Source organism: Budorcas taxicolor, chromosome 18, assembly GCF_023091745.1.
Source record: "Budorcas taxicolor isolate Tak-1 chromosome 18, Takin1.1, whole genome shotgun sequence".
NCBI classification, from domain to species: domain Eukaryota; kingdom Metazoa; phylum Chordata; class Mammalia; order Artiodactyla; family Bovidae; genus Budorcas; species Budorcas taxicolor.
This window is the reverse complement of record NC_068927.1, coordinates 37,940,848-37,956,562: the sequence shown is the minus strand read 5'-3', so window position 1 is coordinate 37,956,562 and position 15,715 is coordinate 37,940,848. Positions and strand designations below refer to the sequence as shown.

The window sequence follows — 15,715 nt, the reverse complement described above, 5'->3', positions numbered from 1 at the left end:
AAACGTTCACCTTCTGAAAAAGCCTTCAGACCTCATACAGTTCCTGGGAAAGCCTCAGACACAGGTCCTTGGCCATAGTTAACACTCTGAAAATTCAGATGTTAAAGTTCCTACTTATTAATAAGTGAAAGAAAGGAAAATATATCAGTTATAAAATAAACTTAACCTGATTAAGCAGAAGATCATGGGACCACTAGGCTAAAAAGTGGGAAAACAGGAAGTAAAACAGTTCCTTAGGACATAATCACCAACTTTTCATCAAAAGAGAAAATTTGCAGTGTTTCTTAAAATGTGATTGTAAAATAGGAAATTAAATTAGAAGAATTCAGAACACAAACTCCACAACAGGACTAATGATTCTAGGATCCAGAAGTCTGCCTTTGAAGAAGCAGCCCCTGGAGCTGATAAAGGGAACAAAGTGTTTCCTAATGTTGACTGGTGTTTTAAAAGACAAATTCAAATGAAAACTACTAAGAGTTTGGAGGCAGTCTGCCAGTCATTGTTTGGGCCCACAGGAGAGAGGAGGAGACAGCTACAGTGTGAAGAGGTCTGGCCTCCAGTCAAACCACTGAGGATTTCCTGAGAAAAGCAATTACATTCTGACCAGATGAATCAGATCATGGTTAGGTCCACAGAAGCATAAGATTGTCTAAGTCGAGCCTGCTTATTCTGTTCAGAAGAGTCTTTGTCATAACGTATGAGTTCAATTTATAATAATGTTCAATTAATAATCATGTTGTTTTGTATGTCATAAAGCCAAAATTTACCTTTTACATGGAAAACAGCCAAAGCGAAGATGACCCAGACCTTGTGAACCTCTTCAACAATAACAGAGTTACATTTCCGAAAAGCAGCTTTAAGAACACCTTGTTCTCGATAAACTCTGCACTGCCCATAATGCTGTTTGCTAAGGAACAGGCTCATGTTCTCTCCCTGGAGTTTGTCATTATTTATTTAGCTTTCAGTTTCCACAATGAACTGCTTATAACGATCAGAAGCATCTAGTGAGGTCTTGAAAGAGGAGAGGTAGAAAAAGCAAATAAATTTCTTCCCCCTCCTCACTTATACATTCTGATAGTCAGCACTTTTTTCCAGCTCTAGATAGTCAAACTAAATCAATGTAGTGAAACAGAGGGGAAATAAAGGCTGCTTTCGTCTCCTGTCAAAGAAGTCTTTACATAAACACAAAGGATGAACCACAAAGAGATTCCACTACACACTCAGTTAATGTTAACCACTTTGGAAAAAAGTCTCGCAGTTTTTTAAAAAAAGTAAATATACACCTATCCTTTGAGTCAGCAGTTTCACTCCTAACAACTTATCCACAAGAACTAAAAATGTATGCCCACAAGAACTGTAACCATCAATAGGAAAATTGATAAAGAAACTGTGAAACTGTGTTATATCCATAAAATATGCTACTACTTAGCAATAAAGAGAAAGAACTATTGTTACACATAACAGGAAGGATGAATCTCGAGAATCTTACACTGGAAACCAACACAACACTGTAAAGCTATCTTACTTCAATTAAAAAATAAATTAAAAAAAATCATACACTGAGTAAAATAATTCTATCACAAAAAGTACACATGACATGACTATAATTCTATGAAGTTTTAGAATAATTGAAACCAGTATATGACAGCAAGTCAGAACAGGAGTAGCCTTGGATGGTGGGAGAGGGAATTGACTGGGGAGGGCAAAAGAAAACCTCCCAGGGTAAGAGTAATACTCTGTATCTTGACAGGCTTGGGTCACACAATTGAATGCATCTGTCAAAACTTATGGTTTGTATATTTTATTGTATGTAGATATTATCTCAAAAGAAAAAAAGTTACACCAAAAACACTGAACTCTATATGCATGTTTGAGTAGAGGGACGCATAGTAATGTAAGCAAGTTACTTTGAAACGAATCAAAAATATAAGATGGACTGATGGATGGCTAAATGGGCCTATTTGTGATAAAGCAAACATAGTAAAATGTTAACGGTAGAATCTAGGTGGTGGAGAAATGAGTGTTGACTGTAAAATTATTTCAACTTTGCTGTAAGTTTTAAGATTTTCACAATAAAACATTAGGGAAAAAATTAGGGCTACAATGTGATAAATATCTTGGTGACAGATGTCCTGATAAAATTTATTTTTATTGTTCCTAAATGAACTGTTTCTCTACATGGCTTTAAACATTGCAGTTGTGTTACCTGTCATGACATTCCCTTTGACAGAGCAGAGATAAATTTAAGGATGAATGAGCTTGAAGTGATTTTATAGATACTATCATATTTATTCTTGAAGTAGTTCTAAAAAAAATGAGTTAAACATGTATTATTATGTTCATTTTATGGAAGGAAAAAAATAGGAGGACAGAGAAATTAAGGGACTTATTTAAGGTTACAAGGACACCAGCAGCAGGTATAATAATAATATACTGAGAGCATTCTATGCCAATTTTATAATCATTCTCTTATTTAATCCTCACATAAGCTTTCATTTTCTACAGGAGGAAACCATGGCTTATGGAAAACAAATAGCTTGGCTGAAGTGTCAAAGTCCATCACCCTAACTTCAGTCTAACGAGTCAATGGTTCTGAACTTTTTTTTTTTTTTACCAAGACACATAGGATAAAGATCCACATTCCTGTGGGGATAAACAAAGTCACAAGTAATTTTTCCAGGTACCTGGAATTCTACTGCTTTTCTTTTTCTCTAGAAAGCACGCTTGGAATGCAAGTAAGAGTGACATAAGAATAACTTTGAATCTCTTTCGATTTATATTTTACAAAAAGCAGATCATTTGCAAATTTGGTATTTCTTTTTCCGGTGGCACCGTGGGGCATACTGGATCTTAGTTCCCCGATCAAAGATTGAAACTGCGCCCCCTGCAGTGGGAGCATGGAGTCAACATCGGGACTGCCAGGGAGGTCCCCAAATTTGGTATTTCAAGCAACATCAGAAATGAACTACTTTGCAGAATTAAGCCTGAGAATCTGCAACAGCCTGACTCTTCTAAGAACTTCCCTCATATAGTACACTCTGGCCAAGTAGACCAATCAATGGTCTTACTAAAGAGCATGGTGTCTGATACACTCTTGTAGCCCAAACTGCCCTCTCCATTTGGTTCTAAAAATCTATTTCAAATTTGACCATTGATCAAATATCTTTAGCATATGTGCTAAAGAGAATGCAGCCCCAAGTTTCAATAAAGGTCAAGATTATTGAGCTCTGAAAGACGTCTTCGTGGATGATAAACTAGCACAGCTTTCAGCAATAGAGCCAAGTCATTTCATCTTCCTCCTTCCTTCTTTCCTCACTCCCACAACTCCAGTATCCTACAGAAACTGTGTAATACTTTTTCTTTTCTTACAATACTCAGATATAGCAGCAGCACTCCAAGTGCTATAGACTAAATGTTTGTGTCTCCGCCTCAAATCCATATGTTAAAATTCTAACCCGAATATGACAAGATTAGCAAATGGGGCCTCTGGCAGGCAATCAGATCATGAGGGCAGAGCCCTCATAGATGGGACTAGTACTCTCCTGTGAGAGAGACCCCAGAGAGCTCTCTAGACTTCTCTGCCATTGCAGACATGGCAAGGAAATGACCACTGGAAGCGGGCCTTCACCAGACACTAAGTCTGCCAGTGCCTTGATCTTGGACTTCCCTCCTTTCCCCTAACCATGAAAAATAAAGTTCTGTTGTTTATAAGCCACCCAGTTTATGTTTTTTTTCTTTTTTTTTAAACAGTAGCTTGAATGGAGTAAGACAACAATCTATTCTCATTCCAGAAAGGATTTATAATGGAGGGACATAGCCTAAATACTTTCCTCAGCCTGACAATCAGTTGACAAATTTAGTGGGTATTTGTTCTTTAGTCACGTTATAACTCTACTCTAGTCCTTACTATTTAATTTTTTTTTAAGTCCATGATCAAAGTCTCTACATAAATCTAACTCAATTGAGAAAAAAAACTTAATTTGGATTTAAGAGGTGATTATTCACTTTACAAATTAGATTCTTACTGTATAAAAAAAAAACAGCATTTCTTCAAAGATCAAGCTGTTTTGTATTTATATATGATCCAATATATATATAATCTTTCACAAATAAACCTGTATGCCTGTATGTAACACAAAGTAATTTATATGTCTTGAACTTTTAAAAGAAAGCAAATAAAAACAATACAAACATATCAGAATGTAATTTTCAAAATATGTATATATGAGAATTCACTGGTGGTCCAGAGGTTAGGCAGAGAAGGCAATGGCACCCCACTCCAGCACTCTTGCCTGGAAAATCCCATGGATGGAGGAGCCTGGTAGGCTGCAGTCCATGGGGTCACCAAGAGTCGGACACGACTGAGCGACTTCACTTTCACTTTTCACTTTCATGCACTGGAGAGGGAAATGGCAACCCACTCCAGTGTTCTTGCCTGGAGAATCCCAGGGACAGGGGAGCCTGGTGGGCTGCCGTCTACAGGGTCACACAGAGTTGGACGCGACTAATGCGACTTAGCAGCAGCAGCAGCCAGTGGTTAGGACTCCATGCTTTTACCTCTGTAGACTCAGGTACTAAGATCCCACAAGCCACAAAGCAAGGCCAAACAAAACGTGTATGTGTGTGTCTGTATGAGGTGTATATATAGGATTCCCTGGTGGCTCAGACATAAAGAATTTGCTTGCAATGCACACACACAAAGTTAAAGTTAGCAGTTAAGACTTTTTAAGCTACTATTTCTTATGATCCTGATATGTGTTTGACTCTATGCAAAGGGCTGTATGTGATTATCTCATTTAATCTGCACAGTTAAGCCTTTTTTCTTAATCAATGAGAACATGAAGGTTTATAGAGGTGCAGGAACTTGCTCAGAGCCCTCCTTGGAGCAAGTGACCTAGTTGGGACTCAAACTAAGGCCTGTGTGATTGCAGAACTCAGCTGTTTCCGGCATACACACAATATACTACAGAGCAGGAGCTTCTATGTCCCTATGGCATAAAACGCTCAAGGTCATTCAGTTTCTGGTTGTCTTCTGTGAACCATCCCATCCTGAGTAGGCACCTGGCTATGCAATCAGATCAGAGGAGACCATAAAAGTCAAAGTAAATTATAAAAAGTTTGTCCTTGTGAAAGCGAAAGTTAGTCACTCAGTTGTGTCTGACTCTTTGTGACCCCATGGACTATAGCCCACCAGGCTCCTCTGTCCATGGCATTCTCCAGGCAAGAATTTGGGAGTGGGTTGCCATTTCCTTCTCCAGGGGATCTTCCCAACTATCGTTATCTTTCTTTTTCCCTTAAGGTCTATTCTAACACTAAGTTTAATGGTACCACTTCATGGCATTAATGAAGACAAAGTCATAGAAACCAAATGGTGATAGAACTAGGAGAGACATTAGAAATTATTCAATCCAATGCTCTCATTTTACAAATGAGGAAACTGAGGTCAAGAGAAGCTAACTTGCAAGAGTGATATTAGTAGTTGATGCAACCTGATCTATAATGAAGATCTCTGATTCTTTACACTATCCATAGTATAAGGAATTTCCTTCTATGGAGATATTTTTAGAAGTTTCTTGAACACGATTTTTTTCAGTTATTAAGTCATAATCACAATGAAGGAGTAATATTAACACTCCATAAAGGTATAAAATGAAAAGTAAAGGCCTCTTCTTTCCTTCTACCTTCTAATCCCACTTCACTCCCCAGGGATAACCATCATTAAGTTTCTTGTGTGTTCGTCCAAAATTGTTTGGCCACCTGATGCAAAGAGCCAGCTCATTAGAAAAGACTCTGATGCTGGGAAAGATTGAAGGCAGGAGGAGAAGTGGACGACAGAGGATGAGATGGTTGGATAGCATCACCGACTCAATGGACACGGGTTTAAGCAAACTCCAGGAGATGGCGAAGGACTGGGAAGCCTGGCGTGCTGCAGTCCAGAGGGCCGCAAAGAGTCAGACAAGACTGAGAGGCTGAACAACAGCAGTGCACATATATGTCTGAAGTAATTTAAACATGGAAGCCCAGAAATGAGTCTTTCATCTCAGATTGATGTTTTACTTTACCTAATTTAGTCAACAGCCATAATACTATATAAAATATGCAAAAGCAGTATTATAATATATCCATTTAAGTTTGCAAAGCTGTGAGTAGGATGTTCTCCTTAGGTACAGCTCACCTGTTCTCCAGGTCCGGCATGCTTAAGTTTCTAGCAGCAAAGCACATTTTGAGCGGGATGACCTTCCTGTCCTTGGTGCTGTTCTGGTGTTTTGGAGAACCAGAGTCTTCACTGCCACTAAAGCTGGGTGACTGGGGAGCGGCACCTTCCCAGGGCAGATCTGACACCAATGATGGCTTCTTGATATATGGCGTTACTTCTCGGATGAATTTAACTATGAACAAAAGTCAAAGAAGAAGGTCAGTATTTTTACTTCCTATGAAAAATAACTGAAATATATACATATAGGAACTATCTGGCATGAAGTGAAAAAAAAAAAAAAAAACAACACAAAGTTAAAGAGCCCACACACAGAATCTTAGGATTAGAGGGTGCTTTAAGAGCACAGGTAATCCAAATGATATGCCACCACTCTATCCTAAAAACCGGATTCTGAGACTTTGCATATGGTTTCTTCTTAGGACTCCCTTCTCCCTTTGCCTGCCTGGTCAACTCACCTCCTCAGCAGCCTATCCTGTTTACTCTCTCCAGGGTATTGCCATTACTCACTCCTCTGTAATAACTTCTAGGCACCCTGGGTTGTAATCCTTTGTTAATAATACTTCAGTTCCCCTGCTGGCTGCAAGTTCCCCAAAGGCAGGGTTTATGGTTTATTCAATCTTGATGTCCAACATTCAGACCAGTGCCTGTTCAGTAAATGTTTGAATACACGAGTAAAGGGAAAAAATGAACAATTAAATACTTGAATTATCTCAGTAGTTGGACAACAGGAATGAATCTGGAGATAGACTCATTATTTCCTGAGACAGCCCCATCTAGCTTTAAACAACTTTAGCATTTAGAAACTTGAAACTTTCACTCATTGGTTTGCTGTCTACAGAGGCCATACAGAACAAACTTAATCTCTTCTATATGAGGGCCCTTCAAACATCTGAAGTTCAAGATTATCTCTCTCTCCTCCAGGCTAGGTATCTCTACTTCAATTAGACTCAACCCAATCAACATTTGTAGCTACCTTCCAAGTATCAGGCATTAGGCTAGCCACTGAGAATACAAGAGCAGCTTAGGCATGGATTCTGCCCTCAGGAATGCCCAGTCTAGTAAGGGAGACAGTTATGAAAACAAACCATCATAGCTTTGAAAAACAAGTACAAAGATATGGTACTTGTTTTCCTATTAATGGTAGCTTTCTATTAATGGTATTAAAGGGTTTTTCTACCAATGGTAGTCCCAAATTAAGATATGGCTTTTAATCAAAAGAAAACATTCTCCTTTTTAAGTTCACTTTTAAGATGTACACTTCTTTTACCTCCTTTATGACTGGCGACTACTGTCATTTGAGGCATGGTGTTCTTATTTCAAAAACTAGATAAACTGAACATTATTAAAATCTTAAAAGCATTAAAATGTCAATAAATAGTTGAATATAGATAAATCAGTCACCATTTATCTATAAACATCAATAGATGTTACTTCAGGCATTTACCTCCTCTCAAATTACGCTGTGGAAGGTCATTAGAGTAGTATCAAGGGAACTGGAAAACTAGAAAGATACGGTCATTACCAATGCTTATCAATGTCATAATAGCTAGTATTAATATTTTATAGCATTACAAGCTTTACAAGCCTTCGAAATTTTACTAATAGATTGTACTTATGTGTGTTAGTTAGTTGCAAGCAGGTAAAAAAATTCTAGGCATATAATAAACCTTCAATAAACAGTAGGTGCCTTTCTTCTTCTCTAAATTAAAAAGCTAGAAAAGTTAAAAAAAATTAAAAGCCATCAGTAGAAGAGGCAAAATTATTTTCTTATAAGTTATTGAACAAGATCTGCTAAAGTTAAACGTACTTCTAGGAGATACAATACTACTAATGTCAACATTTAGAAAGATTTATGTGTGTTTATGTGGGTGCTTTCTAAGTCTAGTTATAACGCGTGTATTTTCGAGGTGGAGAGAGTAAGAGTTAACTGCTTCAGGTCACCAAGGAGACTTAACCACCCTAGAAAATGAGCAGGAGTGCGCCTAGTATATGCCTTGAGCAGCTGACTCGGGCACCTGAACACAAGCGTTAGTTTAGCTCCGGGCTTTCAAGAGAGAATAAGATCACAACAACTTGGGCAGAAATTCTTAAAGTTTCCAGGCACTGCTAATGGCAGAGATTTACTTTTTAAACATTTAAAGCAGTATACTAACTTTTGGGCTCCCAACTGGGAGAAATTAAAGACATTCTTAATGACTATTCTTAAATACTATAGTGTTAGAAAAGCCCCCTTTTATGACATACTCAGATGTTCACTTGATCACAGAGCATCAATGAGCTTATTACTATACACATTTAAATGAAACAGACATAAACACACAGCCTACTGCATGGCCTTATTAAAGAAACAATTAGTTTTACTTGAGTTGATGACAATGGCACCCATACCCCCATCTAACTGGCCATCCACAATAGCTGGAGAACCATAAACAGATATCTAATTTACCTGGGAAGCAGTACACAGGCTTATGTGATTTCAGTGTTCTGCTTTAAAACAAAGTAACTATCGCTTGTGTTTGTCCTGAGATTTTCAATTAATTTCATTACCCATCTTCCTGGGCTTCCCTGGTGGCTCAGAGGGTAAACAATCTGCCTGCAATGCAGGAGACCTGGGTTCGGTAACCTGGGTTGGGACGATTCCCTGGAGAAGGAAATGGCAACCCACTTCAGTATTCTTGCCTGGAGAATCCCATGGACAGAGGAGCCTGGCAAGCTACAGCTCATGGGGTCACAGAGAGTCGGACACGACTGAGCAAATAAGCACAGCACCCATCTTCCTACTCCATTTCACTCCAAGGCCTGTCCAAGTCCACAGAAGTAGGAGAAAAATCCTTTCTGAGGATCTCAAATTACTACTGAGATGACAAAGGAGAACTCAAATTTCCTTTCAAACCTCTAAGCTACAGTGGAATAAATCCAAACAAACCAGAAATAAGGTAGCTCTAAATTCATCCCCAACAATTAAAATTTTAGGATTTTAAAATTATGGCCTTTTATAATAAATTTATGCAAACTGGCAAAAAAGGATATTTTTTAGGCCTCAATTAAATTCTAACATGGCTATCTATTACTTTTATTCAAAAGTATTAGCTTTCATGCTTTTATATATATAAACATAGAACAAATGGTTGAAATAATTTGGGTATTTGGACTGCTTCTGTATAATTTCTCCTTGGTAGTATTCTTCAACTACTAATCTTATATGGTAAAACCCACTGTGGGTCATTTATAAAGTAAATATTTAAAAAATGAATTTAAAAAGTGATTTTCTTTGGAATGTTTCTTCAAACTGCAAAAGTATATGCAAGCTTTTCATTTTTTCACAAAAAAATGTTTTAAACATCTTAGATTTGCATTTTTAAATGTTTTTGTAAGGAATACAGCTACCAGCAAATTTCCTTGTGGAAACTGCTAAACAGTAAGTAGATGTTTATTGAAAATCCTTTATATAACTCATGCACAACCAGAAAACACTGTGCATTTGAAAAATTACTTCAAGTTACATATTTTTCTTTTCTTTTTGGTGTTGACATTTCTGTTTATTTTCTGTGACATATCTCTGTTTTTATAAGTCAATTCTACTCTTAGTACTTCTTCCTCCCCTAAAAAGAAGTACTGCTTTATGTGAAATAATGCTCCTATCTGTGTCATTCCCTTCTTGCTAACTTCAAAACATACGAAAGCAGGGACTTCCTTTTGGTCCAGTGGCTAGGACACCACACTCCCCATGCAGGGGCCCAGGTTCCATCCCTGGTTGGGAAACTAGATCACACAGGCCACAGCTAAAGATCCTGCATGCTGCAACTAAGACCCGGCACAGTCAAATAAATAAAATAGATAAATAAATAAATATTTTAAAAATAGAAAGCAGAGGACTGTTGACAACTGTAAGCAAGTCTTGACCACCTATAGCATTAGAAAACATGGAAAGATAAAGACTTTTATTTTCACTAAAGCAGAGGCAACAAGAAAGGCACTTTGCATAAGGCTGCTTAGGAATAATTTATATTGCTTCTTTTTTTTATGCAGTAGGTCATTTATTATCACAGAATCTCTAATTCTTCCTTTCTGTTTATAATAAATGTATATTGCTTCTTAACCTCCTGCTAAAATAAAAAAGTAGAGGCTAGTTTTATTTTGTTTTTTAATTAACCTTATCAGATTTTTAAAAATGATGTAAAATGACTCAAACACTATAAAACCAAAGGCAAAACTCAGGGTATATCAGAGTTACTAGGTGAAAATAGTAAGTTCTCAAAAGAAAAATAAAAACTTTTATGTTTTAAAAAATTATATATAATTAGTATGTTCATAAAGTACTCAAGAAAATATGCCATTTGCTAATAATGGTTATATCTGTATTGTAATTATAGTGATTTCTTCTATTGAAAGTTATTTCTACAATGCTTGAACTTTTAAATAAGCATATGTTCTATTAAATAAATAACACTAAAGTTAATTCTGGGGTTCCCTTGTGGTTCAGCTGAAACCCCCTGCAATGTGGGAGACCTGGGTTCAATTCCCGGGATGGGAAGATCCCCTGGAGAAGGGAAAGGCTACCCACTCCAGTATTTTGGCCTAGAGGATTCCATGGACTGTAGTCCATGGGGTCACAAAGAGTCGGACACAACTGAGCAACTTAATACATGCCATCAAATAACAAAGAAAAACACGGATTAGAAAGCAATTTCAGAAAAAGATTCAAGGGCAGAGACAACAACAATGGGGAAAAGTGATTGTTCCATAAATGCTGAAAGAACAATGGAGTATCAGCATGCAGTTGCTGTACGTCTGTATCTCACATCCTCCAATGCATTTGCTAACCTACAGCTGATGCTCTTTGGATTTTTGTAAAGTCACTGAAGTATAAAAACAGAGCAACAAATTTTAGTCAAATGAAATTCAGTACAAGCCTTGATATTACCATTTATCTTTTGAGAGGTCTGAAGCACATAATTTTCTTGTCTAAGCCTCAGTTTCCACATTTGTAAAACATTAAATACCAACTTCAAATGGCTATGGCGGTTGAATGAGAAATGGAAGAAAAGTGCCCATGCCTGTGCTTGAGCACACAATGAATATCAGTGTGTATTTGGGTGTGCAATTAATACAATATACTCTGGACAAAGTAGGTAGAGGCTAAGATATGAAATTGAACAGACCATATTTGCATTTCAGTTCTGTCAATTATAAACTTCCTGATTTGGACAAATAATTCAACTTTTCAACTTCAATTTCTAGTCCACAAAACTCTAATATTAACCTTAATACCAACTATCCTGAATAACTGAGAGGATTAAGTAAGATTAACTATTTTCCTGGGTTCATTTTACACTGTGGGTGGTGACTGCAGCCATGAAATTAAAAGCTGCTTGCTCCTTGGAAGGAAAGCTATGACAAACCTAGACAGCATATTAAAAAGCAGAGGCATCACTTTGCTGACAAAAGTCCATATAGTCAAAGCTGGTTTTTCCAGTAGTCATGTACGGATGTGAGAGTGGGACCATAAAGAAGGCTAAGCCCCAAAGTCTCAGGGGCTCAGAAGATCATGGAAAATCTTGGTGGACTGCAAGATCAAACCAGTCAATCCTAAAGGAAATCGACCCTGAATATTCTTTGGAAGGACTGATGCTGAAGCTCAAATTCTTTGGCCACCTGTCATGGAGAGCTGATTCACTGGAAAAGACCCTGATGCTGGGCAAGACTGAAGGCAAAAGGAGAAGAGGGCTGCAGAGGATGAGATCGTTGGATGACATCACCAACTCAATGGACATGAATCTGAGCAAATTCCAGGAGACAGTGAAGGACAGGGAAGCCTGGCATGTTGCAGTCCATGGGGTCACAAAGAGTTGGACACAATTTAGCAAATGAACAACAATAACATATGTCACAGTTTCTGTTTTGCTCATCTTCTCCATTTGACCAAGGGTCACTGAAGGGATTAAAAGCCAAGACTACAAAAGTCAACAATAATTGCAACACGTCACTTCTATAGGGTTTATCTGTCCATGGTTCTTCACTCTTTTTAGTCACTCCTCAGAATTGTGTTGCTGTCTGGGCAGGACTACTTAAGGTCCTGAATACATTCTCTTGCACATTCATGAGGTGAAATTCATGTACTTTCATAACACATACACAATCTTTTTGTGACTCTGGCTTGACATCACACTTGCTTCCAACCTTTCAGAGCAAGTTTTACCCCAATCCATATGACATCACTGTAACAATATGTGTACTTAGTTTTAGTACAAATGAATGTAACATAGTGGTCAAAATTTGGCAGTATATTGATAAAGTGTTCACAACAGGGATCATGAACATATTGATGAACCACAAATATAGTCTGGATGAACTATGAAAAATTCTGTCACAAATATAGATATATTCAGTCCTAATTTCCCTATCCTGGGGAAAACATGAGAAATATTTATGGCATGGGTGGTAAAATCCAGTTAAAAACTGCTGCTAATAGCTCTAGATTAAGGATGTTTGCAAATATTTGAATAAAGCGTCCATGTTCAACACTGTCATCTTCTTTTTGATTATGTGGGAACTGGTCACTCCACAGACTGAAGGTTATCACACAAAATGCATATGAATGATCTTTGTTGAGGTTCTTGTCAACTAAATGTGTTATTAGAAAACATAAGCCATTAGAACAAAATTCTACTTAATAAACTATTATCTACTTAAACACATGGTTTATGGATGAGCAGTTTATTCTCGAAGTGATATAATAATATAATATTATAGGGAGTCAATAATGGTTTAAAACATACTTCTATAAGAAAGCCCTTGTCTCACAAACCCAAGATATATGCTTTTATCTACTCCTAACATGAATGAGCTTCCCTCATAGCTCAGTTGGTAAAGAATCCGCCTGCAATGCAGGAGACCCTGGGTTGATTCCTGGGTCGGGAAGATCTGCTGGAGAAGGGATAGGCTACCCACTCCAGTATTCTTGGGCTTCCCTTGTGGCTCAGCTGGTAAAGAATCCGCCTGCAATGTGGGAGACCAGGGTTCGATCCCTGGGTTGCGAAGATCCCCTGGTGAAGGGAAAGGCTGCCCACTCCAGTATTCTGGCCTGGAGAATTCCATGGACTATATAGTCCATGGGGTCGAAAAGAGTAGGACAAGACTGAGCAACGTTCACTTTCACTAACATAAATGATAGTATTTCCCTCATAGCCCAGTTGGTAAAGAATCTGCCTGCGATTCAGGAGACACGGGTTCGATTCCTGGGTCGGGAAGATCCTCTGGAGAAGGAAATGGCAACCCACTCCAGTGTTCTCGTCTGGAGAATCCCATGGACAGAGGAGCCTGGCAGGCTACAGTCCACGGGATCACAAGAGTCGGACACAACATAGCGACTAAACCACCAACATAAATGATAGGAGACAATTTTTACTATTCAAAAAAAAAATTGTAATGTTTCCCCCTTTTCAACATCAATGAACTCTCTCTATGTGCAAAGCATGTAGGTTATTTTAAATGTTTAATATACACTCTGACCTCAAGTTTTCTAGTTGAAAAGGAAAAGAAAGATACATAACCCGCACCCCCCAAAAGACCAATTAATAAAGGAGAAATGAGAAAAGGTACTATGTGATGTATGCTGTTAAAGAAGTAGAAATAAAATGTTACACAAAACTGGATATAACAACAGCAAACAAAATTAAATAACTGAAAAATATTTAATGAAAACACTAATAAAGTAATGTTTTTCTACTAGACCAGAAAAAAAAGACCTAGCAGTTTAAGCACAAGGAAATCCTTATCCGTTGCAAAGTGGATGTCCTGGACTAGCTGGACATACCGGATGGTTTGTTTTAGATAGGCACTCCAAGTGATAAACTATAGACGGAAACACAGTATTAACCCAGCACAATAGCTGTGCTCAAGGGGTCAGCAAGCATTCCATCCTGAACATCCAGTCAGTTACCACTGGGGAACAAGAATGCCATCCAAGTTTCCATCTCTTTAAGCACTTCACAATTTTTTTTATTGTACAAAAGAACTGCTATTAGTAACTGCCAAGCTTTTGTTGTCACGAGGGATTTTCTGACCAAATTGGCAGAATTAACTGAGTTCAGGAAGAGGAGAAAAGACAGATATGTTCATTTTCTTTTCCTCCTCCTTTTTTTCCCCTCCTTCTTATATAACACATGACTGAGGAGTTCAGCTGTGGTAGACCGAGAATTGTCAGAGTGCACAGACTTCAACTACTGTAGTGAATTTAAGCAACAATGCCATGTACTGGTCAACCCACAACAAATAACGGCTTTCACTTATAATTCGTTTTATTAACTTTTTAAATTAAAGGGTAATTTTCAAAAAGCTGGAACAATTTAAGCATCAAAATAAATAACAGTGGTATGGGGTTATAAATATCCATGAGTCCACACAGATATAAATAATTGAATAAATAAATAAATGAGGGATAAGGGATAGCTCTTAAAGAATTTCAATTAGAGAATTCCCTGGTGGTCCATCCACTGCTTAGGTCCATTCTTACGGCAGAGGGCCCAGGTTCAATCCCTGGTCTGAAAATTAAGATTTCACAAGCCATGTGGTGCAGCAAAGAAGCAGAAGGAGAAGAAGAGGAATTCCAATTAACAAGTGTTAAAGGAATGAGAAAAAAAGAAAATCATCATTAGGACACTACACTAATAACTGTTGTTCACCAAACCAGTAATGAACACTACAATTAGTGAAAAGGTTAAAGGATAAAGGGTGAAAGCTCAAACAGTAATAGGATACTTACAGTCTTGACCAAGATATTTATTAATTACAAAGGGGGAAATGTTAACTTTATGTGGAGAGATTCGATAGTTATAAAGGTTTACGTTACTAGTATTAAGACATATTGACATCACGCCCACTACCCTCCCATATATACTGAGAAGGATATATCACTTCTGTAGTATTCTTGCTCAAAAAATACACAAGCTCCATTTGTTCATGATAAAATGTGACACAAATTCAAACTGATAGATACTTTACAAAATGATTCAAATGGTTCAAAATCGATTCCCACAATAAGGTTAGTTAACACATCTATTACTTTACATAATTACAATTTTTAAGTGTGGTGAGAACATTCAGATCTATTCTCTTTGCAACTCCAAGTATATAAGACAGTTTTGTTAACTATAATCATCAGCTTGAACATCAGATCCCCAGAACTTATTCATCTTACAATTGGAAGTTTGTACCCTTTGACCAAATACCACTTTGCATTTCCCTCCACTCACTTTTAGTTTTACTTATTCTTAACAAGTCAGAGTAAATTTGAGAGGTCAGACTCATAACAAAACCAAAGAACAGTATCATTCTAGAGGCCATTCCCTTCTCCAGGGATCGAACCCGGGTCTCCTGCACTGTAGGCAGATTCTTTACCAGCTGAGCCACCAGGGAAGCCCTTTTCATTCTAAAAGCATCTACATGTAATTCCAAAATTTCATGCCAAGCGTTCCTGTCAAATAATACTAAGTAATA

At 37.6% G+C, this 15,715-nt stretch overlaps 1 protein-coding gene across 1 annotated transcript in view; it reads right to left on the bottom strand.

Annotated features, from left to right (window-relative positions):
• The window catches only part of SNTB2 (syntrophin beta 2), a 66,464-nt gene that overhangs the window by 23,529 nt on the left and 27,220 nt on the right, over positions 1-15,715 (bottom strand). Inside the window, exon 2 of the mRNA XM_052656058.1 lies at positions 6,176-6,389. Coding sequence (XP_052512018.1) covers positions 6,176-6,389 — 214 coding nt within the window. The remainder of the gene's footprint in view (positions 1-6,175; positions 6,390-15,715) is intronic.